Genomic DNA, 21,307 nt, shown 5'->3' with positions numbered 1-21,307 from the left:
CTCTTGCACAACCTCTCTCTCCTCTCTCCCGTTTCGTTCTTCGTTCTCGGTTCTCTCAACAGCAAAAAAGCTTTCTCCTTTCGTCGTCCTTTGTACTCTCTCGTCTTCGTTTTTCTCTTTCGTTTTCCCTTGCATAAACACCAACAACTCAACACTCAATTTTCTCGCAACCAATGCACGGCAACCAAAGAATCCTATGATTTGCTTTCCACTCGGCTCTTTCGTTGGCAGCAAACGGGGAGTGTGCGGACGGGGGAGAGGCGGGAACGACGCGTCGACCTTTTGGAGAGTGCTTGAGAGAGAGGCAAAGATGTGGTGCATGTGAGATGAGCAGAAAACGAGATTGGGTAAAGATGAGGAGTCCGAGGTATAAGGGAGTGCGAGGGTGGGTTGGGTTGAGCGAGCAGGGCAGGAAAAGGAAGGGTGAACGACAAAGCGACGTGAAGCAAAAGCAAGGAAGCGGGAAAGAGAAGAGACAGAGGAGGAAAAACAGAAATACAGTAGAGTGGAGGACTTGGTCGACAAGCTCGGGAGAGATCTAGGGTAGAGGCAGTACGAAAAACAAGGGGAGAAGGACGAGACGGGAACGGGAGCGAAACGAGATTTCTTTCACACTCCCGGCCTCTCCCACCAGCCCTTCACGCTCCACTTGGCTCCGTACCAGGCTCGGACGAGAGGACTGAGAACTGGTTCCCAGATCTCGAGGATGTCGTCCTGAGATAGACGAGGAAAAACAGAGAGAAAGGGGTCAGCGACTGAATGTCCTCGACCGGAGGTAAGAAAGACGCGACTCACGTTCGTCGCCACTGAAACGAGGCTCGTCTCCTTCTCGACCTTCTCGACGAGCTCTCCGAAACCTGAAAGGGAAAGCGAGAGAAACAGTCAGCAGTCCGAATAAGAAAGGGAAGCGAGGAGGAAAGCAAAAGACGAACCGTGCGGATCGACGACCATCGTGAAAAGGGCGTTCGTCGTAGCCGACACCCATTGATAACGAGCTATCAGCTGGAGAGAGAAAGTTCGAAGGTTGATTGCTGACAAGGGATCCGAAGGGTTGGTGAGGGCGAGGACGGAGGGGAGGGAGAAGTCCGTGTCTTTCCAGGTGCGCGTGAGAGGCATGTGAGGTTGGAGGTCGATGAGATTCGGGTTTGAGGGTGGCGAGGAAGAGATGTGAGATTGAGGGAGGACAAGGTGCTCATCGGAAGAAGGGAGGACGGCAGAGAGACCTGCTGGGCCTGAGGCGGAGACGAGAGCGGTGAAGACTGAGGATAAACGAAGCGGGTGACGGACGCGTCAGGACGGTGCTTCTGCTAGGAAAGAGGAAAGTGAGAAAGGAAAGAACTCACTGCAGTCACCACATACACCATCTCCTTCGAAGGCGATCCTCTTGAACATATCGCTGGCTGAGACCGTTTCGTCTTCGTTCTCGAACCACGATCCGAAGCAGGTTCCGACGTTGAACGAGCACGACGCCTTCTTGCGACCCCCGAGTCCAGGAAGAGGTCCGTCTCGACTCGCTGAACAATAAGGACAAAGTGAAAAAAAAAATCAGCTCGAGAAACGAAGCAGGTGAAGAGACGCGTCGCAAACTCACACCAATAGTATTTCGTCGCTAACGGACCTTTCTCGTCCAAAGCCTGGAACGCCTCGTCCACCTTCGTGACCTCCAGAGTCTCCCTCTCAACCTGCAAGATGCTGACGAGCTTGGGATCCAACGCCCTCGTCTCTGGCTCAGCAGCGAAACCGACCGTCGAGTTCAACTCCTCCTCCTGAACGATGACCGAGACGACGGGATCCTCCCAACCCAACATCCTCTTCACCTCCGCCCTCTCCTCCATTCCCCAGACCCCATCCTGACCTCCGATCCTAGCCACAGCCCAAACCCAGAGGACCGACTCCCTCGCTCGCTCGACGAGAAGCCAGGAGGAAAGCCAGGACGTGTTCAGGTCGCCCACTACCCCGGCCTTCCCTGAGGTTTCTCGGAAGCGTCGTTTCGAGGAGAAGTCGTAGTCGTCTCTCCAAATGGCGTTGGTTTCGAGGAGAAGAGGGTGAGAGAGAGATTTGGCGACGTGGACGAGGTCTGCATCGAAAAAACGAAGCAAGTCAGCGACGGCGAAGAGAGGGAGAGGAGGGAGAGAAGACGCGACTCACAACCTCTGTTCTTCCTAGCGTAACGTTGACTCAACAACCAAGCCGATCGGAGAAGAGAGGACCACTCGTGCTCGCATCCTGCGGCTGGGAACTGGTACGGAGGGATGACGTAGGATTTGGGAGAGGAGAGTCGAAGGACGGGACCGTAGAGAGGGGAGGTGAAATCGGCTCGAGTGTGTGTTTTGAGGAGGAAGAAGTCGTCGTTGAAGTATGCGGCGGTCGAGGAGAGGCCAGGAATGGAGTGCAAGTTAGACTCGATGGCGAAGCTGGAAAGACAGAGGGAAAGGCGAGGGAGACGCGTCAGTTGGAACTTCGAGCGCGACGTGTCTCCGAGGAACGAGAAGAAGTCACTCACGAGTTGTAGGTAGGCAAGGCATCCCTCGTATGGTTCCTCTGACCTTCCTCTCCTCCAACTCCATCTCCTCGAATGAAGAGATCCGAGTGATGATGAACGAAAAGCTCCGATGTTGATTCCTCTCCCTCCTCCTCCAATCCCAAAACTCTGCCGTCCTCCGACACTCCAGCACTCCAGTCGAGCCACCCAGGCATCTGTCCAACTCTCCCTCCATCCTCACCTTCCCAGTCCCCGAGTACGAGGTGCAATCGACGAGGAAGAGGAACGACGTTGGCCATCACGCTTCGAAGAGAGTGTCGAAGCTCGTCTTTTGTTGAGCGATAGTGTCGAGCGCCTGGAGAACAACAGAGTAGGAAGTCAGTAAAGAGAACGAAGATATGTAAGAACACTTCTCGGGAGAGAGAAGAGCTGACCTGGAGGTTCCGGAGACGTAGGTGTGAGGGACAGGAAGTGCTCGTAGAGCGGCTTCCATAGAGGATCGCTCCCGTTCGACCAGGTCCAAACGACGTCGAAGGCCATGTTCGGAGGAGAAGCATCGAGGAGCGAAGGAGGACATGGTAATCCTTGACCGATCCCTGAAGAAAAACAAAGGAAGAGGAGGGGTCAGAAACTGGTCGTGTGCGCGTTTCTCTCCCTCTCGCCCGAGCCTCCCTCGAGAAGAACGACTCTCGTGCTCGTGTATCTGCTCATATCCCACAGCAACGAGCTTAGTCGAGCAATAGATTCCGTCGACACACCATCGCAGCTTTCCCTCGAAAAGCTGCGGTGGAATCGAGGAGGTCGTCCGAGGCAGGGATGAAACGGCGGCAGTGCGAGCTCGAGCTCGAGCTCATTCTTCCTCCTCCTCCTTCACCATCTTTTGATGAAGGGAAGGCTCACTTCACGTTCGCGATAAGAAGATAGGGAGGTGATAAACGAAAGCGTACTCACAAAGCTCCAAACACTCGTCTCCGAGGACGGCAACCTCTGCGAAAGGCTTCCTCTGATCCAGAGGAACGAACGGCCTTCCCTCGAACTCCCTGTACAGAGGCGACTTGATCGCCCGTTGACCCTCAACCTTCACGGGCAGCACCTCCCCTCCTTCCTCTTCTCCCTCGTCTGCTGAGGTCGAAGATGTCGAAGAGGACCAGTCGAAATCGAAGGAAAGAGCGTCCTTTCCTTCCTTGAGGGAGGTGAGGATGGACGAGTCCGAGGAGGAGGTTGAATGGAGGAAGAGCGCGAGGAGGACGACCGAGGAGACGAGAGTGAGGACGAGCCGACGATGATTCGCTAGGAAGAGCATATACAAGGCGAGGATGAGTCGTGTGACTTGATATCGAGGTGGTTTGGGATCGACCGAGGCAGGAGGGAGGAGAAAGAAGAAAAACGAGAGGGGAGGGCGAGTGTGTCGTAAGTTTGAAGTCTTGCTCTGCTTTTGCGAAAGAGATACCAGATCTGTTTCGTTTTCACTCGTGGTGGTTAGGGATCAAGCTACAGAGGAGGTGGATTTTGATCCAAACTTACGCTCTCTTAAACGCAGCTCGCACGCAGACCGTGAGGGGGTTGAGGAGGGGGAGGGAGCACCTCGGTTTCCCCCTCCCCTCGCCTCAGATGCAGATCCTTTTTCAGCCTGTGTTTTGGAAAAGCGAAGGGATGAGAAAAGAGGGTCCCGGCCGTTAACTAGTTGGTCAAGGGAGGAGAGAGAGAGAGGTTGACGCGGAGGAAGTGCCTTTGAGAGGAGAAGATCCGAAATCGAGGTTGATCAGCTCGGAGCATCTTCGATTCGACTGCGATAAGGAGGGAAGAGGGCAACAGAGGATGGGTTCTCGCCCTTGAAAAAGGTTTGGAGTTGGTTTGAGACTTCTGAAGAGATCGCTGGTTGAGTGCTCAAAGGTCTTTGAAAAGCGTTCCGGAGGAAGAAAGAAAACGAGGGAACGACGAAAAAGGCGCTCAAAACGACGCGTCGGAGCCTGGATGCTTACAATTCCAGAGTGTCTTTGAAACGTGGTTGGGTGCTGAGAGGTAGAAGCTATGTTACTTGGGCGTGTTCGATGTTTCAAGTGCGCAAAATTGAGCGAGACTGGCCTCGAGAACGAACGCTGGACGCGTCGGACGACGTTAAAACCGTTTTGGTGGCATCTAAACGCGTCAAAGCTCATCGATATGGCTCCCAAGACATAGATGAATCGTCTAGAAAGGACAGGAAGTCATCTAGAAGATACTCCGATAGAAAACGCGTTCCAGAATGAGCAAAATCAGTCTCGTCCCGCCCTCTCTTCTTTCCCGGCCGAAGAGAGCTCTCGTTCCTCTTCCCCAGACACCTCTGAGCTAAGATTTTCTTGCGATCTCTACTAACCAAGTCCTGAAGAGATGGCCGTTCGAAGAAGATTTTCTCGCCAAAGAATGGAAAGCTTCTCCGTGCGGACCCCCTCTCCTTCTTTGAACCTCAACCTTCTCCTCTCCCTCCCTCCCTTCTTTCTTTTCCCTCCCTCCTCACAGCTTCTCCTCCTCCCCTTCCTTTCCTCCCTCCCTTCTTCGCCCCTTTCCCTGTCTTCCTTTGGAGGCCGTACCATGGGCAAAACCATCCGCCACCCACCGAAGAAGAGGTCTATCCCTAATGGTTCGTTTGCCTCTGCCTCCTCCCTCGCTCCTCCTTCCACCTCGACTGACCTCCCGCTTCGTCTCTTTGGAACCATGTCTCTTGTCCAGGCCGACAGAAGACGAGATCTCATGGAGCAACTCTTCTCACTCCTTCCGATCCTGCTAGATCAGAGAGGGAGCTCGCGTCTCAGGTGAGCTTTTCTCGTTCTTCTAAAACACCTCAGGGAGGGAGGGAGGGTTTTACGACTTGATCGAGGCCGTCATTCAAACTTCCCTTTCCATTTTCTCACAATCTCGCTCTTCTTTCTGGTTCTCTCAACAGCTCAAGATGATGGGACTCTACGCTCACAACACCATCGGAGACGGAAACTGTCTGTTCAGGTGAGTTTGACTCTTTCTGGGGAAGGGAACCGTCCGAGGAGGAGGAGGAGGAGAGGGAGGCGAGAGCTTCGTTCTCAATCTAGGCCGTCGAGGAAGCGAATATTTATCTTCAGAGAAGCTCGCATGGGTAGAGAGGTATCTTCTTTAGGCTTCTCTCAGCTATCCAGAACAGTCTGAAAATGTGTTTGAGGGCACGGGGACCAGCTGAAGAAGGGGGGAGGAGACCTGGCAGCGCAGTGGAGTCGTTCAAGTGTTCCTTCAGAGCCCTTCTGCTGCATATATGCTGACCTTATCATCTTCTGATCCTTACAGAGCTCTCTCGGATCAACTCTACGGGACTCCTAAGGAGCACTGGGCTCTTCGACGAGAGGTACGTTTTCCCTCCTTCCCTTCCCCATCTCCTCGGTCCTTTCGAGCTTCCGTTCTTTTCACGAGCTTGACGAGCCATCTTTTTCTTTTCTGTTCAGATCTGCGACCATCTCCTCGCCAACCCTGATCGCTACGAGTTTTTCGTGGACGACGACAGACCTTTCGCAGATCACGTCCGAGTCATGAGGGAGAATGGTGAGCTTCTTCGTTTCGCTCTTGTTTTCTCCCTTCCCATCTCCTCCCGCTTTCTTTGAAAGATGACGCTGACTTTATGTTGTTGTTTGGTTGGACTCAGGTACCTACGGAGGACATCTAGAGTTGACAGCGTTCGCTCATCTCAAGAAGAGGTGGATCAAGGTCGTTCAACCTGGTGTGAGCCCTTTTTCTCGACGGGAAGGCGATGGATGGAAGTTCAACGAGGTTCGACCGTTGGCTGATCCTCTGGCTCTTTCTTTTTCTCTCTTCATCTGGAAACACAGCTCGTCTACGTCGTCTCCTGCGAGGATGAATCTCGAGCTGCTTCCACCTCTACATCTTCCTCGTCTCGTCGCAAAGGGAAAGGACCTGCCACGCCCGAGGACGAGGACGGAGGTGCTGGACCGAACAAGGACGACCCGGACGAAGGATCGACTTGCTACCTCGCCTACCACAACTGGGAGCATTGGAGCAGTGTGAGGAACATCAACGGACCTCATACGGGTCCTCCTAAAGTTCGAGAGGTCAGTTTGGTTTCTCTCCGTGGTTGGTTTCGGCCTGGACCCTCGATTGACGTGGCTTCTTTCTTTTTCTTGCTTCCTGTCAGATCCCTCGAGCCTCAGCATCTAGGCCTTCCTCTCCCTCACCAACACCACCACCACCGCTATCCTCCACCGATCCATCACCCTTCGAAACTCTCGTCCTCAACTCCCTCCCTCCAAACTCTTTCTCCCTCGAAACCATCCGTTCGACCATCTCCTCACTCGGCGGAATCGATGCAGTCTCGTGGGAAGGAGTCACCGAGGTGCTGTTGGAGCGTCAGGAAGAGTTTGTCGAGGGAGTCTCGCCCGTCAAACGACTCGACTTCCTGAAGAGGAGGGAAGGAGACTGGAGGAGCGCGTCGCCGGTGTCGAGTAGTTCAGGAGGAGGGAGAGGAGGAGGAAGCGGTGGTGGAGAGGAGGATGGAGATCCTGCAGAGATTCTGAGTGCTTCGATGTCGACGGCGAAGACGCTCAAACCAACCAAAGCCCTCGGTTCCTTAACACCCACCTCGTCCTTCTCGTCTCAAGACTCCTCGCCTTCCTCAACCCACTCCTCACCAGCATCACCTCCTCCACCTCCACCGACACCCCCTCCGAATCCTCAGACTACCAAGCTTCGATTCAAACGTCCTCCACCGGGATCTCCAACGGTCGTCGTCGCAGGAAAGGAGAAGCGAGCAGCGAGGAAGAGGAGAGTCTCGGCTGCGAAGCTCACTGGGACGGCTGCTGGAGCGAAGGATGGGAGAGTGACGAGAAGCAGAGTCGGAGTGGCTGAGGAGAGCGTTCCGATGGTTGGTGGAGGGAGGGGAGTGGAAGGAGGGTTCCGGGAGCTCTTCATCTAAAAGTCTCGTCTCGTTCTCGTTCTCGTTGTACTTTGTTCGCCTCGTCCCCCTTCCCTTTTCTCCTTCACTTGCATAGTAGCATCACTTCCTTCTTTATATTCTCGTTTAACGTACACACCATTCGCTCACGCACGCGCATCCCCCTCTCCCTCTCTCTTTCTCCCTTCGCATCGCATAACTTTCATTCTCCATCCCACACATCAGTTCTTTTTGTCCTTCTTCTCTCACATAGTTAACGCCTCACTCTGCCACGCCTCGTATGAACCCCTTCTCGTCTCGGTTTTTTTTTCACGCTCGGAAAGTCGTTGCTGACGAGAAGAGAGGTCGCGAACAGGAAAGGAAAGCAAGAAATCGAGCTCGACGTCTTCCTTCCAAACGCGCATCACCCTTTGCCACCCTTCCTGTTCGAACGATGAGCATCCGTACCATGTTAGTTCCCTGCGGAGCATGTGGATCAAAAAATGGAGGCTAGGAAGAAGTGAGCTTGCTTCCTCTTCGTTTCGTTGCGAGGAGAAGAGGAGTGAGGAAGTCGAAGCTCACCTGCAACCCTCCCTAGTATTCGTTTCGTTTCATTAAATGAAGTCCTTTGCTCTTTCTTCTCTCTTCTCTGCCGTCCCTTTACTCTTCGGATCCGAGATTATAAACTGCTCTCAGAAGCCAACGAGGTGGAAAGGGAATTTAAATTCTCTCTTTCGCTTTCATCGTGAGAGCAGAAGATCCGAACGAACTGCTAGATGTTCATAGGCTTCAGGATACACGAGCTACCGAGGAGAAAAGTTGAAGAGGTCAAAGAGGTCAGAAAGGCTAGAAAGGGGAGGAAGGAGCAATGAAAGCGACTCACGATCAACTCGACGCGACGACGTTTCTTCTTCATCAACTACCCCCACTCGTCCTCCCAGAATCGGCTCACCAGCTCGGCTTGAAACAGCTCATCTTGTGCTCCTTCCAGTGAAGTCGTTGATGCTCTAAAAAAGAAGGGAAGAGCAAAAGATGAGTACGACCGAAACGCAGACGCGACGCGAGGATCGACGGGACGGACCTTTCGAACAGTAGCGGATGCAGAGACACTGCAAGAAGCGAGAAGAAAGCTGGGATCAATAGACGCTAAGATAGGAATTTGAAGGGGCAATGCGTAGAGAGACTCACTCGACCGCATGCTCTCATCTCCTGGCCACCAATTCGAACGCAGGTGTACTCCTTCTTTCCTCTCCTCAACTCTGCACGAGCCCAATCGCACGACAACCAACAAATGGAAGCGGAAGAGAGGCGCCTGGATCTTTCCAAATCCCCTTGGCCCAGCCGTACGACGTTGTCGACGAAGAGGGGGTCTACGGGAAAGGGGAAAGGTCCCTTGGACGATCTTCAGGTTCGGAGATCAACAGTCGCTCTCCAGGGCTTCTCACGCCAGCCTAGCTTGTCTTCAACTTCTTCTTCCAAAGCTGCACTCCTCCATCGAGGTCCCGAACTTTCTCGGTCTTCGTCGTCTCTTCGGACTAGAGGGTGAGCGGCGTTTTCGTCTCCTCTCTGTCGTCTCTTCTCTCCTCTTCTCCTTCTGACCTTAACCCTCTCCCCTGTTTAAATTGCTTACAGTCGTCGCCTACTTCCGCTCGATTGACATCCAGTCTATCGCTCAACAACATCCAGATCCTCGAAATCCTCGAACCCCACGTTCCGTTCCATCAAGACCGCTTCTTTCTATTTCTCTTGCCCTCTCTCTTTTCCCGCTTATGCATGACGCCCCGATGACCTCAACACGAGCCTTTCACCTCCCAGCTTTCGTTTCCTCGTCGAAAGAAGACCGCTGCTGATCTGGGAAGGAAACGAGACCGACGAGCTCGACGCGTCGAACGACTCGCCTTCTCCCTCCCTCCCTCTCCTCAAAACTCACTCTATTCATCTCTCAAGCTCGATATACGTCCCAGTCTCCCTTCCAAACCTCTCTGGATTCCCTCCACCAGCCCACCCATTTTTTTTAATTCCTTCCTGGCCCAATGCCTGGCCCCTCTATTTTGACCCACCTCTCAATCTGTCAGCTTCCCTCCCTTCCTTCCCTCTTGACCCCCAACCACCAACACCCAAACCAACCCTTTCAGCCCATCCCAATCCTCCTTCTCTCTCTCTGGTAGACCTAGGATGCCTCATACGCAACGCAGTGACGATTCGGACGAGCAGGATTACCATGGGGAGGAGGGCAGGAAGGGCAGCAAGGTCCAGAAGAAGGATGGATCCGGAGGAGGGACGAAGAAGAACGTCGGAGGACCTCCTGTGAAAGCTGGTGAGTTTGACAGGAGACTGGATTGCTGTGGGTGGGTGGTTTGGGGTTAAGGAGGATGGGTAGGGAAGGAGAGAAGGGTGGGAAGGTGGTCGAGCTCGAGCTTCGTTTTAGCTCGCTTCGACCTTCGTTCCTTTCCTTCTTCGTCGCATCCTTCGAGCGCTCGTTTTCGAAGAAGTAGGACGACGAGAGAGACGATGGTGAAGAGGAGGAAAGTGGGGAGAAGGAGGAGGGGAGAGAAGGAACGAGAGAGGGGAGGAAGGGCGAGTCGAGATGAGCTGAGGTGGAGGGCGTCGAGACGGTCTTCCTCTTGCTCTCCTCGCCCAGGAGGAGACCAGAAGAGCGGGATCCGACTGCCTCTCTAGAAGCAGATGCTCCACGGAGACTAGAGACCTTGAGAGTGGGAGAGGCGGTTCTCTGGGAGAGGAAGGAAAGACGGAGGCGTGGCCGACCCGACCGGAGAGCTCCCCAAGCGTTCCACGTTTGAGCTTTCCCTTTCCTTCGCGAGGTCTGGAGGAGTTTCTCTCGCTGGATGGATGGCTGGTGGGGATGAGATAGGAAGAGTCGAGTCGAGAGAGCACAGAATCGTTCGCTGGATTGGGTCGAAGAGAGAGAGTTTGGAGCTGACGTTGACCTTCCTTCTTCCCTCCCTCTCCCTTTTCTCTTCTTCTCTTCTTCGCAGCTTGCTTAACATGCAGAAACAAGAAAGCCAAGTGCGATGGGATTCAGCCTACGTGTGGGAACGTGAGTCCAGATCTTTCCGTCGTGGTCGAAGGAAGGAGTGGAGAGAAGGAACGAAACCAAACGACGAAGCTGACCACCCTTCTCGCCTCCCTCCCTCGTCCCTCTCCAGTGCATCAAGAAGGGAACGCCATGTGAATACGTCAAGTCCCGTCGAGGAGGAGCTAGGAAGAAGAAGACTGAGCTGGGTGAGTTTTGCTCGTTATCCTCTTCTCTTCGGAACAGAAGCTGACACGTTCTCGTCCTTCGAATCCGAATCCACCCAGACATCCTCGCCGAGCCTCTCGCCATGTTCCTCAAGACTCTCGAGGACCTGGGATCCTACGCTACTCATCAAGGACCCTCGTCGAAAAGCAGCGAACCTCCTCTTTCCCTCTCAGCCATGACTAGCGACTTTCCTCCCATTTCGGCAGACAAGATCGTGAAGGTTTATACGGGTGCCGAGGCGATGTGAGTCGAGCCGACCCTCTTCTGTCCTTCCTCCCCTTCCTTCTGACGACTTCGTTTGCTTTGTTCTTGCAGCATCGGAGGATACTACGCCGAAATCTACCCTTACGCTCCCGTTCTTCCTCTCCCTGGATCGGTCCCCTTCTCGTCCATCATCGCAGCTCTCGGTCCCAACGTCCCTTACTTCTCCGCCATCTCGCCTTCCCCCCGAGCAGGAGGAACTCCCAACTCAACCAACTCAGGACACTCTCCAACCTCATCAACTCACTCGCACTCTCAAAGCCAAACCCACTCCGGATCAGGCTCTTCCTCCTCGTACCACCCTCCTCCCACTCATCAACTCGCACCCAAATGCTCTCCTCTCCTCCTCTCCATGCTCGCCATCCTCGTCCTCGTTCCCAACCCCCAGGATCCCAACCCAACCTCGGACTCCTCTCGACTCCTTCGACGAACCGCTTCAGCAAGATACGCTTCCGAGTCGATGAAACTCGTCGAGGAGTACACGGATCGAGCTGGAAACGACGGGGACGACGTGCCTCTCGAGGTTGTGCAGGCGTTGATCCTGCTGGCGAAGTGGGAGATGGCTCAGAATGGAAACTTTGCAAAGATGAGAAGTAGGATGGGGAGTGCGGTGCAGGTTTCGATGGATTTGGGGATTCACAGGAGCGATCAGTCGATCGTGTTCCCTGCTGGAGAGGAGTGGAAGAGGGATGTCAGGAGGAGGACGGTGAGTCTACTCTTTGGGACGTAGTTCGACTTGTTTGAGGCTGATCAGAGGCTGAACTCGCTTGGCCGTTTCTTTTCAGTGGTGGATGACCTTCTCTGGACTGATGCAGTCGTCGGTGATCAGCGGAACTGTGAGCTGCTCTTCCTCCTTTCAAGGTCGTCGAACTCTCGCTGAACTCCCCTCGTCTACTTCTTCCCTTTCCTCAGCTGCCTTCGGTTGGACCCTACGATCCTCGAATCACCTGCGAGTTCCCCGTTTGTGCTGTCGATCCCGACGTTCGTCCTCTTTCCTGCTTTCGTCGCGTCTTTCTCGCACGCGTCCCAGCCTCGCTAACCTCCTTCGTTTCTTTCTCTCTCGCTTTCTCTCTCAGGTATGGGGAAATCAGATGAACGGACTTCGTCAAGTTGTTCGAGCCTTCGAACTCGTCGTCTCCTCGAACTACCCCGATCTCACCGCTCCCGATCCCGTTCGAGCACCAGGAGCACCTCCAGAGGACGCGTCGAGGAAGGACAAGAAGAAGATTCACGAGGAGATGGTTCTCATGGATCGACGAGTTCTTGCCATGCTGAAGGACGCGGAGAAGAAGGGAGTCGTGGAGGTGAAGAAGGGAATGGGAGCTGAGGCCGAGTTGGCGAGGAACTTTGCTCTTTCGACGAGGATGATGGTGAGTCCCTTCCTACTCCCGATCACTCCCCTCTCTTCAGCTCATCTCCTTGACGAGGCGTCGAGGTAAAGACTCTGACTGATCATTCTTCGTCTCCTCAGCTCTCCGTCATCGAGATCGTTCTTCATCGAACGGCTGCTTTCCCCGAGGTCGCCATCTTCTCGAAGAGGATGTGTGGAATGCCAGCGATTGGAAAGCCTGCTCCTCCTTCGACTCAGGTCGGACGAATCACAGGACACGCGCATGGGGAAGTGTGAGTCCCAGAGCTTCTCTCTGTTGTTCGAATGTCTCGAGCACTCTCTGATCCGTTCATGTACTGCTACCCCTCTCCTCTCCAGCCTCCTCGACCACTTCGCCGTCATCGCTGAGCAGCAAGCTCGAGCTCGAGCTACTCCTCCGACCGCACCTGCGAGGTCGAACCAAGCTGCGTCTTTCCAAGTTCCACCACCTCCTCCTCCTCAACAGCAGCAGCAGCAAGCCTCGTCGTCGTCGTCTTTGAATGGCCAGTGGTTCTCCGACTCGAACTCTCTTCAGCAGCAGCCTGAAGTTGGAGGTTGGGCTCCTTCGAGCGGGAGCACCTCGTACGGAACGTCGAACGGGAACGGGAACGGAGCGTCGAACGGATACTCGTCGTCTGGGTTCAAACCTGAGGCTTCTCAAGCAGCGTACACTTCCCAGGTCCAGCAGTTCGATCTGGCTTCTGGATGTGAGTCTCGAATTCACACTTCCTCGGCTTCTGGCTCTCGAGTCGACGCTGACTCGTCGCGTCTCCTCCCTTCCTTTTCAGCCTCATCTTCCTTCCCAGCTGCGACGAGCAACTCCTTCCCAGCTGCTACCAATGGATCCTACCCCGACTTCATCAAGCAAGCCTACCAAACCACTCCTCATCTTCAGGCTCCCTTCCCTCCTCAGTACAACCAGATCCCGAACCCTCCCCAACCTCAACCCAGCTACACTCCCTTCCATCCTCCCTCCAACTCCGTCCCTCAACAACAGACGCCCACCTTCTACTCAAACCAAACCAATCTCGCTCCCAATCCCTTCGACTACTCGTTCGACACCACCTTCGATTTCGTCACTCCAGCAGCACCGGCTCCCAAGCCCTGGTGGGAAGTCGACGGAGGAGCTCGTTCGATGGTCGCTCCTCTCGAGGTCGTCCCTTTCGACCAGATTGTTCTTCCCGAGGGAACGTTCGGCGGAGGATTCCCCTACAACAACGACGGATGGAATCAACAGATGCAGGCGATGGGCGCTCCCCTTCCTTCGACGTCAGCCTCAACCTTCAACCCGATCGGGATCGAGCTCGAGCAGCAGAGGCAGTTCGAGGAACGAGTTCGAAATCAACAGCAGCAGCAGCAGCAGTACCAGCAGCAGCAGCAGCCTCAAGCCTCGTCCTCCTCGTCTTCGAACCCTCCTCCTCCTCCCCTCATCTACCCGACCCAAAACTCCTACGCCACCTCCCCTTCAAGCTCCTCCAATTCCTCCTCCCACCCTCCAGAACTCCGAGCTCATTCCCACAGTCCCTCCTCGGACGGAGAGTCCTCGTCGAAGCAGAACCTTCCTTGGGGAGTCGGGCCTGATCTCAAACCCATCTCGCACCTCGTTCCTCCTCCCAAGACGCACGGACACAAGGCGATCAAGGATATCTCGGCGATCGGAGGATTGGGAGCAAACATGGAGGAGGGAATTTTGGACGAGGCGTTGGTGATTCACTCGAGCGACGAGGATTCGGGACCCTTCCCTCCTGGGTTGTCGTTGGCGAGGACGAGTGCGGCTGCTCACTCGGTTATTCGACTTGAGGTGAGTCTGCCCGGTCCTTCTTTCTTTTGAGCATCCGAAGACTGAGAGCTGACTTGTCCCACGTTCTCGTTCCCCAGATCATCCACCGGGCAGCTCAGTTCGCTCTCGAAGGATCACCTCGTTCGCTTCCCTTCTGTGCCTGTGGACTCGTGAGCTCCCTCTTCTTTCTCTCTCTTGTCTTTTCGTCATCCTCCTCGATCTCTGACACCTTCCCCTTCGACTCGAAATCCAAAAAGGTTTCGGCCGCTCACTCGTTTCTTCTCCTCGCCGTCGCCATCCAAGCTGGAGATCGATTCAATCCATCGACCGAGACCCTCTCGAACGTCACCGAGCAGGATCAGGAACAAGCCCGTCGTCAGAAGGAGGTCACCAGCCTTTACACCAACGTCAAGATCATCGTCGCCGGGCTCAGGAAGTGTGAGTCTCCGTCCTGTCTCTTTTCGTCGAACGAACGAACGCAGTCTGACTCGCTCTCTTTTCCTTCTCCCTTTCTCAGACGGGTTGATGTGGGAGGGAATCGACGCCATGGCTAGTGAGCACCTCATCTTTCTTCATACGGTTTCTCGTTCTCGCCTCGAACCGAAACTGACCTCTAGCACTCTCTCTCGTCGCCTTTCCCCGTCCCTCAGCCGAAGTTCAAGAAGCCCTCAACAAAGCCACCTCCCTCACCGACGACATGGCTCGATACCGATCTCAACCTGCTCAAGACTTGCTCATGGATGCCGATGCCGAAGGAGAAGACGAGGACGAGGAGTACGAGTTCGACCTTCCTCCCGCTCAGTCTCAGTCGAACGATCAGCAGCAGCAGCAGTTCTATTCGCAGGGGGGAGCTCAGCAGCAGCAGCAGCAGCAGCAGGAGTACTGGCAGCCTCCTCAGGCTCAGTCAGGCCAGCTTTCGTACTACTGAGCGATGTAGTAGTGTTTCGTTTTCTTTCTCGCTTGTTTTCCGTTTTGCGTTTGATCGCTCCGTTGCGCCGTTCGTCTTTCTCTCCCTTCCTCTGTATCAGTAGGTGTTACGCTATGCTTCTCCTCCCTTCTCTACCTCCTCCCTTTTACTTCGTTCTTTCGCCTCTATATGTCTCTCTACTTTTCGAGCTTTGCGACTCGAAAGGGAAAGAACGAACGATCCGTCGTCCAAGTTCGAGCACAATCCAGTGAGTCCCTTTCTCTCTGATCTCTCATCTTTTCTTGACGCAGCTGACCCTGATCTCCATCTTCAGATTCTCCAATCTCGAAACAACACTGCCTCACCAAGAGATCTTCGAAGGGAGACAAAGGGATGGACGAAGGGGAAACGGAAACACGCAGGGGAAGTCGCGTCTTTGTTCCCTTTGATCAAGAATCGACCGCGGGTTCCAGAACCGATCCTTCCTCACTCGACCGTCCTTCTTCCCTCCCAACTACCACTCCCACTCTCCTTTTGCCTTTCTCATCTTCTATCCTTTCTCTCTCGCCATGTGTGAGTCTCCCTCCCCTCTGGTTCGCATCGAGTTTCGCCTCGAGCTGACCTTTACCCCCCTCTTCAGCCAACGATACAACAACAGCAACCGAGGAAGTTCTCAACACCGTCGTAGGATCCGTGAACCTCTACACTGGCAAGGTCGTCTACCAATACTTCAACTACAACGTCGATTCACTCACGGCGCTGATTTTCGCGGGAGTGTTTGGATTGAGTACTCGTGAGCTCGACTCCTCCTCCCTCCTCCCTCCTTGTTCGTCCTCATCCATGAGCTGAGCCTCTTTCTGCTTCTGGTGTTTGCAGTGATACACTTCGGACAGACGATCAAGTCGAAACACTGGTTCCTCATGTATACGCTCGTTCTGGGAGGTCTCAGTGAGTCGAACAACGCTCTTTCCCTTTGATCCTCGACTCGAACTGATCGCTGATCTCCTTCCCTCCACCTTTCTCAACTTCCTTTTGCAGTTGAGACTCTCGGATGGCTCTCTCGGTATTGGGCTGGTCAGGTAGCAGAGTGGGCTGAAGAATCGGGAGGATACTGGGCGTCTCCGAGAAACGCGTTCCTCTTCCAAGTGAGTGGCTTTGACCCTCTTTCTTCGTTCTCGTTCTCGGGTTTGAGAAGCTGACTTGAGTATCTTACCGCGGCAGATCATCTTTTTGATTATCGGACCTGCTTTCCTGGCTGCTGCGAACTACATCCTGTTGGGGAGGTTGATCGAGAGGTTGGGGTCAGTCTTCGAGACCCTCTGCTTTCGTCTGGAAGACGAGTTCAGCTGACGCTCCGATCAAATCCACTTACTTCAGTCAACGATACTGCCGCCTTGGGTACAAGACTTACACTGTGAGTCGTCGACGAACTATCTCAGTCGCGTCGTTCTCCGTTTTCTGACTCGTTCTCGCTTCGAATCGAACAGGGACTCTTTATCGGCGGAGATCTCATCTCGCTCATCGTTCAAGCGCTTGGAGGAGCTATGGCTTCAATGGCGGATACTACGGAGGGTGCCGATTCGGGAGGTGAGTGCTGAGATCTCGTTCCGTCGAAACGCGTCGGATCTGACTCCCTCTTCTCTCTTCTCTTCAGCTCGTATCATGGTCATCGGAGTCATCTGGCAGATGGTGAGTCCTACCAACTCCTTCTATGCATCTTCCAAATCGTTTAAGCTCACCTTCCTCCCATCTCTCCCAGGTTGTCATGCTCGCGTTCACCTGGCTCTTGGTCGAGTTCATCTTCCGATATCTCAAAGATCGACCCGTTCGACAGGTTCACCCCTTCGCCTGGACCAAGAATGCTCGAGCTAGAATTGCTGAAATCGAGGCCAACGGAGGACACTGCCCTGCGCAGATGACGTGGGGAGAGGAACGAAGGGCAAAGTGGATGCTCGCTTCGATTTCCGGGTCGACGCTTCTCATTTTCATTCGGTGAGTTTCACACCTCGTTTGGGCTCGAGACAGACGTTGAGTGCCATAATTCTGACAAGGTTCTTTGTTGTCTTCGTCGTTCTAGATCGATCTATCGAACTGTGAGCCTTCGACATCGACGCCACTTTCGAGTGTGACGGAACTGCAAGCTGATCTTGATCTCTTTGCTTCCCGATCCTTTTTAAGGTTGAGCTACTCGACGGATGGACTGGTCCTCTGATCTCGAACCAAGGACTCTTCAACTGGCTGGACGGAGTCCCAATCGTGAGTAGATCTGCTCGTCCCGTTCTCCTTGTCTCCGTCTGACTTTCCTCGTCGTTCCTCTTCATTCAGGCTCTCTCCCTCGTCCTCCTCAACGTCCTTCACCCAGTTTTCCTTCTACCGTGAGTCTCATTCCCGACCACATCGTACGGCCTCGAAAACCCGACGCGTCGCTGACCTCGCCTCCTTCCTCCTTCGTTCGTCCTCGCAGGGTCCAACCTCGTCAAAAGAACATCTCGAGCCCCATGGACTACGGAAACAACCGAAACTCTCACTACATCTCATCGAGTCAAACCAGACTGCAGGAGCCTCAGGCGTACTACTAAAAAATTCTTCGCAGTCGTCCTTTCCCTCTCTTTTCTTCTTGCCCTCTTAGCCGAGCCACCACCTGCGCTGGACGCCCTAATTTACTTCTCGTTACTAGAGACTTGTCTAACTTATGATTTTTGTACTTTTGGGATCGCAGAGCTGGACGAGAGAGCATCACTTTGAGCTTCGTCCGTGTCGTCGACGCGTTCGCGACCTTCATGCTCCCTCGTCCCTCTCGGATACGATTTTTTCTCTGAAGAATGGAAAGCCCGCTCTTCAAAATGGAATTCAAAGGAGTGTATCCAACGATCAACGAGAGACAGGAGAAGAAGGTCAGACGAGAAGAAACGGAGGATACGACGAAAGCTCGAAAACCAAGAAGAACCCAAACAAGAGTACAGCGAAACTGAAACGTAAACGAAAACTACAAGCAATCAAAAGCGTGCGTGTGTGTCGTAAGCAAAAAAGCAAAAAAAAAAGCGTCTCCCTCCTCTTCCCGTCGCGTCCTCCTTCTCGAGCCCTACTTCCCTCCCTTCGACTTCCCAGCCTTCTTCCTCTCCTTCTCCTTAGCCCTCTGCCTCGCCTTCTTGGCCTTCTTCCTCTCCGATTCCGCGGCCATTTTCGCCTCCTCGGCTCCTCCGACAAGGAAGGAAGTGGTAGGCGAAGAGGAAGCGGACGTTCCGATGGTTGGGGAGAGACTTCCAGCCTCGCTCGTTCCGCTCGTCTCGCTGAAATCGGTGCTGGTGGTTCGAGCTCGATCTCTCTCGGTGGAGGGCTCCCAGATGTGCGAGGAAGACTCGAGGTGGTGGTCGTGGGAGGAGGAGGAGTGATCGTCGGAATGAAAGTTGGGAGGAGAGGCGAGTCGAAGAGTTGAGACGGCGGAACCGTTGTCGGAACCGGAGGAAGGAGTGAGGTTAGGCTTGGAGTGTGAGGAAGGAAGGAAGTAGGGAAGCTGAGGGGATCCGAGGTGGGCGTGGGTAGAGGAGGTCGAGACGGTCGAGATGGGTCGCTGTGACGGAAAACGAAGACGCGCCGGGGAGGTCAGCTCTGGGCACTCTCTTTGTTACTCCTTCGCTTCGAAGAACGACAGGGAGTAGGACGAAACTCACATCAGTCTTCAACCCATCCCTCAAGCTTCGGCTTCCAGCCATCCCTGCTCGTCCTCTTCCCGCTTTGGCGTCCTCGTCGAACTTCGCATCAGCGTCCTCGTCGAGCCTCGCAACACCCTTCAGTTTCTTCCTCCCCTTCCTCAACTCCAACCCCAACCCATCCTCCCCCTCTCCTCCACTATCCTCTCGAAAGTCGGCGTACTTCTCTCGCTGGGCTCGATCGATGTCGGCGACGGCGGTGGTCGAAGCTTGGGAGACGGAGGACGAAGCGTCTCGAGCGGCGTGAGAGGGAGAGTCGAAGGAGAATTGGATCGAGGGGGAGGATTCGTGAGAAGGAGGCGGGGAAGGGAAGAGCTGAGTAATAAGAGGGAAGGGGAGACGTGTCAGCAGTGTTTCGAATCCAAGCCGAAGGAAAAAGCGGAAACAAGGGAGACGCGACTAACCTCCTGATCCTTTGCTTTCCCTCGGTTTCCTCCAATGACTCCAACCCGCTCATCGAACCCGACATCCTTGTCTCCTCCGTCGACGTACAGAGCAGGTCCAAGGGTGACTTCGGGAGCTAGTGAGAGAACAGAAAGAAACGAGACGAAGTCGAGTCAATTCTCGACGCGTCGAAGCAAGTTTCTGTTCGACCTCTCCCTCCAGATCTGCCGATAGCCTTCCCTCAATAAACTAAGTCGTGGCTTACAAGCTCTAGGCGTGATCAAGCCAACCTCCTCTTCTTCCGGCTGGTGAAAATGCCCTGAGTGATGAAACTCGAGCGCAGATCGAAAGGTGAAGGCCGACGAGTTGCTGGAGGCGCTGGAGTGAGAAGGAACCTCGTGGCCAGGGGAGAAAGGGTAGGGAGTGGGTGGATCTGCAGTCAAATCGAATCAAGAGGAAGCACAAAGTCGAAGTCGGCAAAGGAGAGAAGCGAAAAGGGAAACGAGGAGAGACACCACTGACGATCAAGCGAGCTCGGATCGTTGTCGATCATCACGATCTGAGGTTGATCGCTTTCCGAACCGGACGTCGAAACTGCAGGAGTCGAAATCATGGTCAGTTCTCGAGTCTCGTTGCAGATCTGGGCGTTCGTTGAGCTCGAACGAACCCTCTGTCGAACGATCTATCGAGTCGGCGTCTTCGGCAGCATCGTCGTCGTCGTCCGACGGCGGGTCGAAGACGGTCGATAGATCGGGTCGAGGGACAGAGGTGGCTCGATGGAGGGAGAGCGACTGGAAGGGAGTGTAGGTCGTGTGGCGACTCGTGCTCGGGAAGAGGACGTAGGAGGACGAGGCAGGAGGGCGAGACGACTGACCTCTGCCGCTTCCCGTTCGAGTGGTAGTGTAGGATGCAGTCGAGGATCCGTTGGAAGCATCTCGGAAGTGAGAGGCAGAAGGAGTCTAGAGTTGAGCAGAGGCAAAGGGAGAGGTCAAGCATTGAGCGAAGAGGGAAGGAGAGGAGGAAGTGCGAGCTCACCGTCGATCCTGATCGAGGCCTACCGTCGTCGTCGACGTCCTCTTCGGAGAGATGAGGAGGAACGGGAGAGTCTGATCTTGCTCCGAAGGTTTCAAAGACGCTTTGAGCGGAAGGATGGTTCTGCTGAGTTCGATTGAAATGGGAAGGAAGAGTGGCAGCAGGAGAGGTCGCCGTTGAGTAGTTCTAACGGAGATGTCAAAGTCAGCTCACTCGTCTGTCCTCCCTCAAATCTTCAAACTCATCTCTCCTAAAGCTCACCTTGGAGAACTCCGAAGTGAACTAGCAGGGAGAAGGAAGGGAAGAGCCCTCGACGTCAGCCCATCGCTCGAACCATCTTCCGACCTCTTCTCCTGTCGAGAGGTGCGAAAGAGAGAGAGAGAGAGAGCTCACCGAGTCAAATCTTCCATTCTCACTGTCGTGCTCTCCACCACTACCAATCTTCTGAGTCCTCTCATCTTCCTCGTCGTCGTCTCGTCGAAGGTAACCTTCCTGTCCTCTTTCGTCGAAGAGTTTCAAAGCGACGGCGACGTTCAGGGCAGAAGGTAGAGCAGTGGAAGTCGCGCTCTGTTCGATGAGAGTTTCGTCTTGATCTTCGTCTTCCTCAGGGACAGAGGTAAGAGAGTGAGAGGAGGAGTGCTGAAGAGAAGAAAGAAGTAGAAGGGGAGTCAGAGAACGAAAGGGAGGGAAGGGAGATGGGAGGGTGGAGTGGAGCGAGGAAAGTCAGGCACGAACGTCAGTCCTGCTTCCTTGCTGCTGAAGATCGTCTGTAGTGTCCTCTTTCGGTCCACGGTGAAGAAACTGGTATGGAGGGTAGAAGGAAGAAAGAACGTGGAACGAGGTCAGTCTGGGAAGGGAGAAACGAGAGCTGGAAGAAGGGAAGGAAGGGGAGGGAGGGAACGATGAGCTCGGCTCTCGGTTTGGTTTACTGACCCAGTCGTCCAACGTCTTCGCAGTGGCACAGAGAGGTATAGCAGCGGCGGTGAGCGGGAAGACGAAGGAGACGAGAAGAAGGGTGTCGAACGAGAGAGGTGGCATCCTGGTGCTTTTGAGAAGGAAGGAGGAGAAAAGGAGAAGGTGATGGTTCGAGTGTGAAAGGCGAAGCGGGTTCCTGGCTCGACGACCCCTCTGTCTGAAAGGAGAGACGAAACTCTACACGGCCTCCAGCGAGCTCCGTCGGGTGAGTCAAGTCTACATTATACAAAATCAGTATCGAAACATCTAGGTAGCAA

At 54.3% G+C, this 21,307-nt stretch overlaps 6 protein-coding genes across 6 annotated transcripts; 4 read left to right on the top strand and 2 right to left on the bottom strand.

Moving 5' to 3' along the window:
* Positions 1-609: 609 nt before the first annotated feature.
* Positions 610-3,785, bottom strand: BDY24DRAFT_370982 (uncharacterized protein; the record flags this gene model as incomplete). The annotated part of the gene is made up of 9 exons (XM_076638135.1): positions 610-714; positions 796-857; positions 933-1,259; positions 1,344-1,514; positions 1,592-2,077; positions 2,149-2,414; positions 2,504-2,837; positions 2,917-3,078; positions 3,434-3,785. The coding sequence occupies 9 exons, from the start codon at positions 3,783-3,785 to the stop codon at positions 610-612; spliced, it is 2,265 nt and encodes a 754-aa protein (XP_076495380.1).
* Positions 3,786-4,943: 1,158 nt separating this feature from the next.
* Positions 4,944-7,687, top strand: BDY24DRAFT_393647 (OTU domain-containing protein). Its single transcript, XM_076641073.1, has 8 exons — positions 4,944-5,102; positions 5,192-5,274; positions 5,406-5,464; positions 5,777-5,834; positions 5,932-6,028; positions 6,129-6,205; positions 6,313-6,552; positions 6,636-7,687. The coding sequence occupies exons 1-8, from the start codon at positions 5,054-5,056 to the stop codon at positions 7,410-7,412; spliced, it is 1,440 nt and encodes a 479-aa protein (XP_076495379.1). The 5' UTR covers positions 4,944-5,053; the 3' UTR covers positions 7,413-7,687.
* A 1,787-nt stretch (positions 7,688-9,474) lies between these two features.
* BDY24DRAFT_112632 (Zn(II)2Cys6 transcription factor domain-containing protein) lies at positions 9,475-10,976 on the top strand. The gene is made up of 4 exons (XM_076635870.1): positions 9,475-9,687; positions 10,367-10,428; positions 10,538-10,875; positions 10,948-10,976. Exons 1-3 carry the CDS (start codon positions 9,546-9,548, stop codon positions 10,655-10,657), a joined length of 324 nt encoding a protein of 107 aa, XP_076495378.1. The 5' UTR covers positions 9,475-9,545; the 3' UTR covers positions 10,658-10,875; positions 10,948-10,976.
* BDY24DRAFT_112586 (fungal specific transcription factor domain-containing protein) lies at positions 10,622-15,054 on the top strand. The gene is made up of 12 exons (XM_076635868.1): positions 10,622-10,875; positions 10,948-11,599; positions 11,679-11,729; positions 11,806-11,874; positions 11,970-12,263; positions 12,365-12,516; positions 12,602-12,969; positions 13,051-14,063; positions 14,141-14,212; positions 14,300-14,480; positions 14,560-14,595; positions 14,693-15,054. The coding sequence occupies exons 1-12, from the start codon at positions 10,715-10,717 to the stop codon at positions 14,968-14,970; spliced, it is 3,327 nt and encodes a 1,108-aa protein (XP_076495377.1). The 5' UTR covers positions 10,622-10,714; the 3' UTR covers positions 14,971-15,054.
* Positions 15,055-15,329: 275 nt separating this feature from the next.
* On the top strand, positions 15,330-17,661 carry BDY24DRAFT_112610 (RTA1 domain-containing protein). The gene is made up of 13 exons (XM_076635869.1): positions 15,330-15,522; positions 15,590-15,742; positions 15,826-15,897; positions 15,988-16,094; positions 16,171-16,250; positions 16,327-16,363; positions 16,437-16,536; positions 16,604-16,638; positions 16,709-16,941; positions 17,027-17,042; positions 17,128-17,205; positions 17,275-17,324; positions 17,414-17,661. The coding sequence occupies exons 1-13, from the start codon at positions 15,519-15,521 to the stop codon at positions 17,526-17,528; spliced, it is 1,080 nt and encodes a 359-aa protein (XP_076495376.1). The 5' UTR covers positions 15,330-15,518; the 3' UTR covers positions 17,529-17,661.
* A 318-nt stretch (positions 17,662-17,979) lies between these two features.
* On the bottom strand, positions 17,980-21,213 carry BDY24DRAFT_112427 (uncharacterized protein). Its single transcript, XM_076635867.1, has 11 exons — positions 21,009-21,213; positions 20,811-20,876; positions 20,469-20,714; positions 20,337-20,357; positions 20,079-20,261; positions 19,918-20,002; positions 19,566-19,637; positions 19,309-19,476; positions 19,064-19,179; positions 18,621-18,974; positions 17,980-18,520 (listed from the first exon to the last, which is right to left on the bottom strand). The coding sequence occupies exons 1-11, from the start codon at positions 21,111-21,113 to the stop codon at positions 18,032-18,034; spliced, it is 1,905 nt and encodes a 634-aa protein (XP_076495375.1). The 5' UTR covers positions 21,114-21,213; the 3' UTR covers positions 17,980-18,031.
* Between the last annotated feature and the right edge of the window lie 94 nt (positions 21,214-21,307).

Source organism: Mrakia frigida (genome assembly GCF_051309035.1).
Source record: "Mrakia frigida strain ATCC 22029 unplaced genomic scaffold BDY24scaffold_21, whole genome shotgun sequence".
In the NCBI taxonomy this organism is placed as follows: domain Eukaryota; kingdom Fungi; phylum Basidiomycota; class Tremellomycetes; order Cystofilobasidiales; family Mrakiaceae; genus Mrakia; species Mrakia frigida.
This window is presented reverse-complemented; position numbering and strand designations above follow the sequence as displayed.

Coding starts and splice junctions, on each gene's coding strand:
- BDY24DRAFT_393647 (XM_076641073.1), top strand. CDS start 5,054: ATGGGCAAAACCATCCGCCACCCACCGAAGAAGAGGTCTATCCCTAAT. Junction 5,275..5,405: donor AGAGGGAGCTCGCGTCTCAG/GTGAGCTTTTCT, acceptor TTCTCTCAACAG/CTCAAGATGATGGGACTCTA. Junction 5,835..5,931: donor ACTGGGCTCTTCGACGAGAG/GTACGTTTTCCC, acceptor TTTTCTGTTCAG/ATCTGCGACCATCTCCTCGC.
- BDY24DRAFT_112632 (XM_076635870.1), top strand. CDS start 9,546: ATGCCTCATACGCAACGCAGTGACGATTCGGACGAGCAGGATTACCAT. Junction 9,688..10,366: donor AGGACCTCCTGTGAAAGCTG/GTGAGTTTGACA, acceptor TCTTCTTCGCAG/CTTGCTTAACATGCAGAAAC. Junction 10,429..10,537: donor TTCAGCCTACGTGTGGGAAC/GTGAGTCCAGAT, acceptor GTCCCTCTCCAG/TGCATCAAGAAGGGAACGCC.
- BDY24DRAFT_112586 (XM_076635868.1), top strand. CDS start 10,715: ATGTTCCTCAAGACTCTCGAGGACCTGGGATCCTACGCTACTCATCAA. Junction 11,730..11,805: donor CGTCGGTGATCAGCGGAACT/GTGAGCTGCTCT, acceptor CCCTTTCCTCAG/CTGCCTTCGGTTGGACCCTA. Junction 11,875..11,969: donor TTTGTGCTGTCGATCCCGAC/GTTCGTCCTCTT, acceptor TTTCTCTCTCAG/GTATGGGGAAATCAGATGAA.
- BDY24DRAFT_112610 (XM_076635869.1), top strand. Junction 15,898..15,987: donor GCTCGTTCTGGGAGGTCTCA/GTGAGTCGAACA, acceptor TTCCTTTTGCAG/TTGAGACTCTCGGATGGCTC. Junction 16,639..16,708: donor TCGGAGTCATCTGGCAGATG/GTGAGTCCTACC, acceptor CATCTCTCCCAG/GTTGTCATGCTCGCGTTCAC.
- BDY24DRAFT_112427 (XM_076635867.1), bottom strand. CDS start 21,113: ATGCCACCTCTCTCGTTCGACACCCTTCTTCTCGTCTCCTTCGTCTTC. Junction 20,003..20,078: donor GGCCTCGATCAGGATCGACG/GTGAGCTCGCAC, acceptor GCTCAACTCTAG/ACTCCTTCTGCCTCTCACTT. Junction 18,521..18,620: donor GGGATGGGTTGAAGACTGAT/GTGAGTTTCGTC, acceptor TTTCCGTCACAG/CGACCCATCTCGACCGTCTC.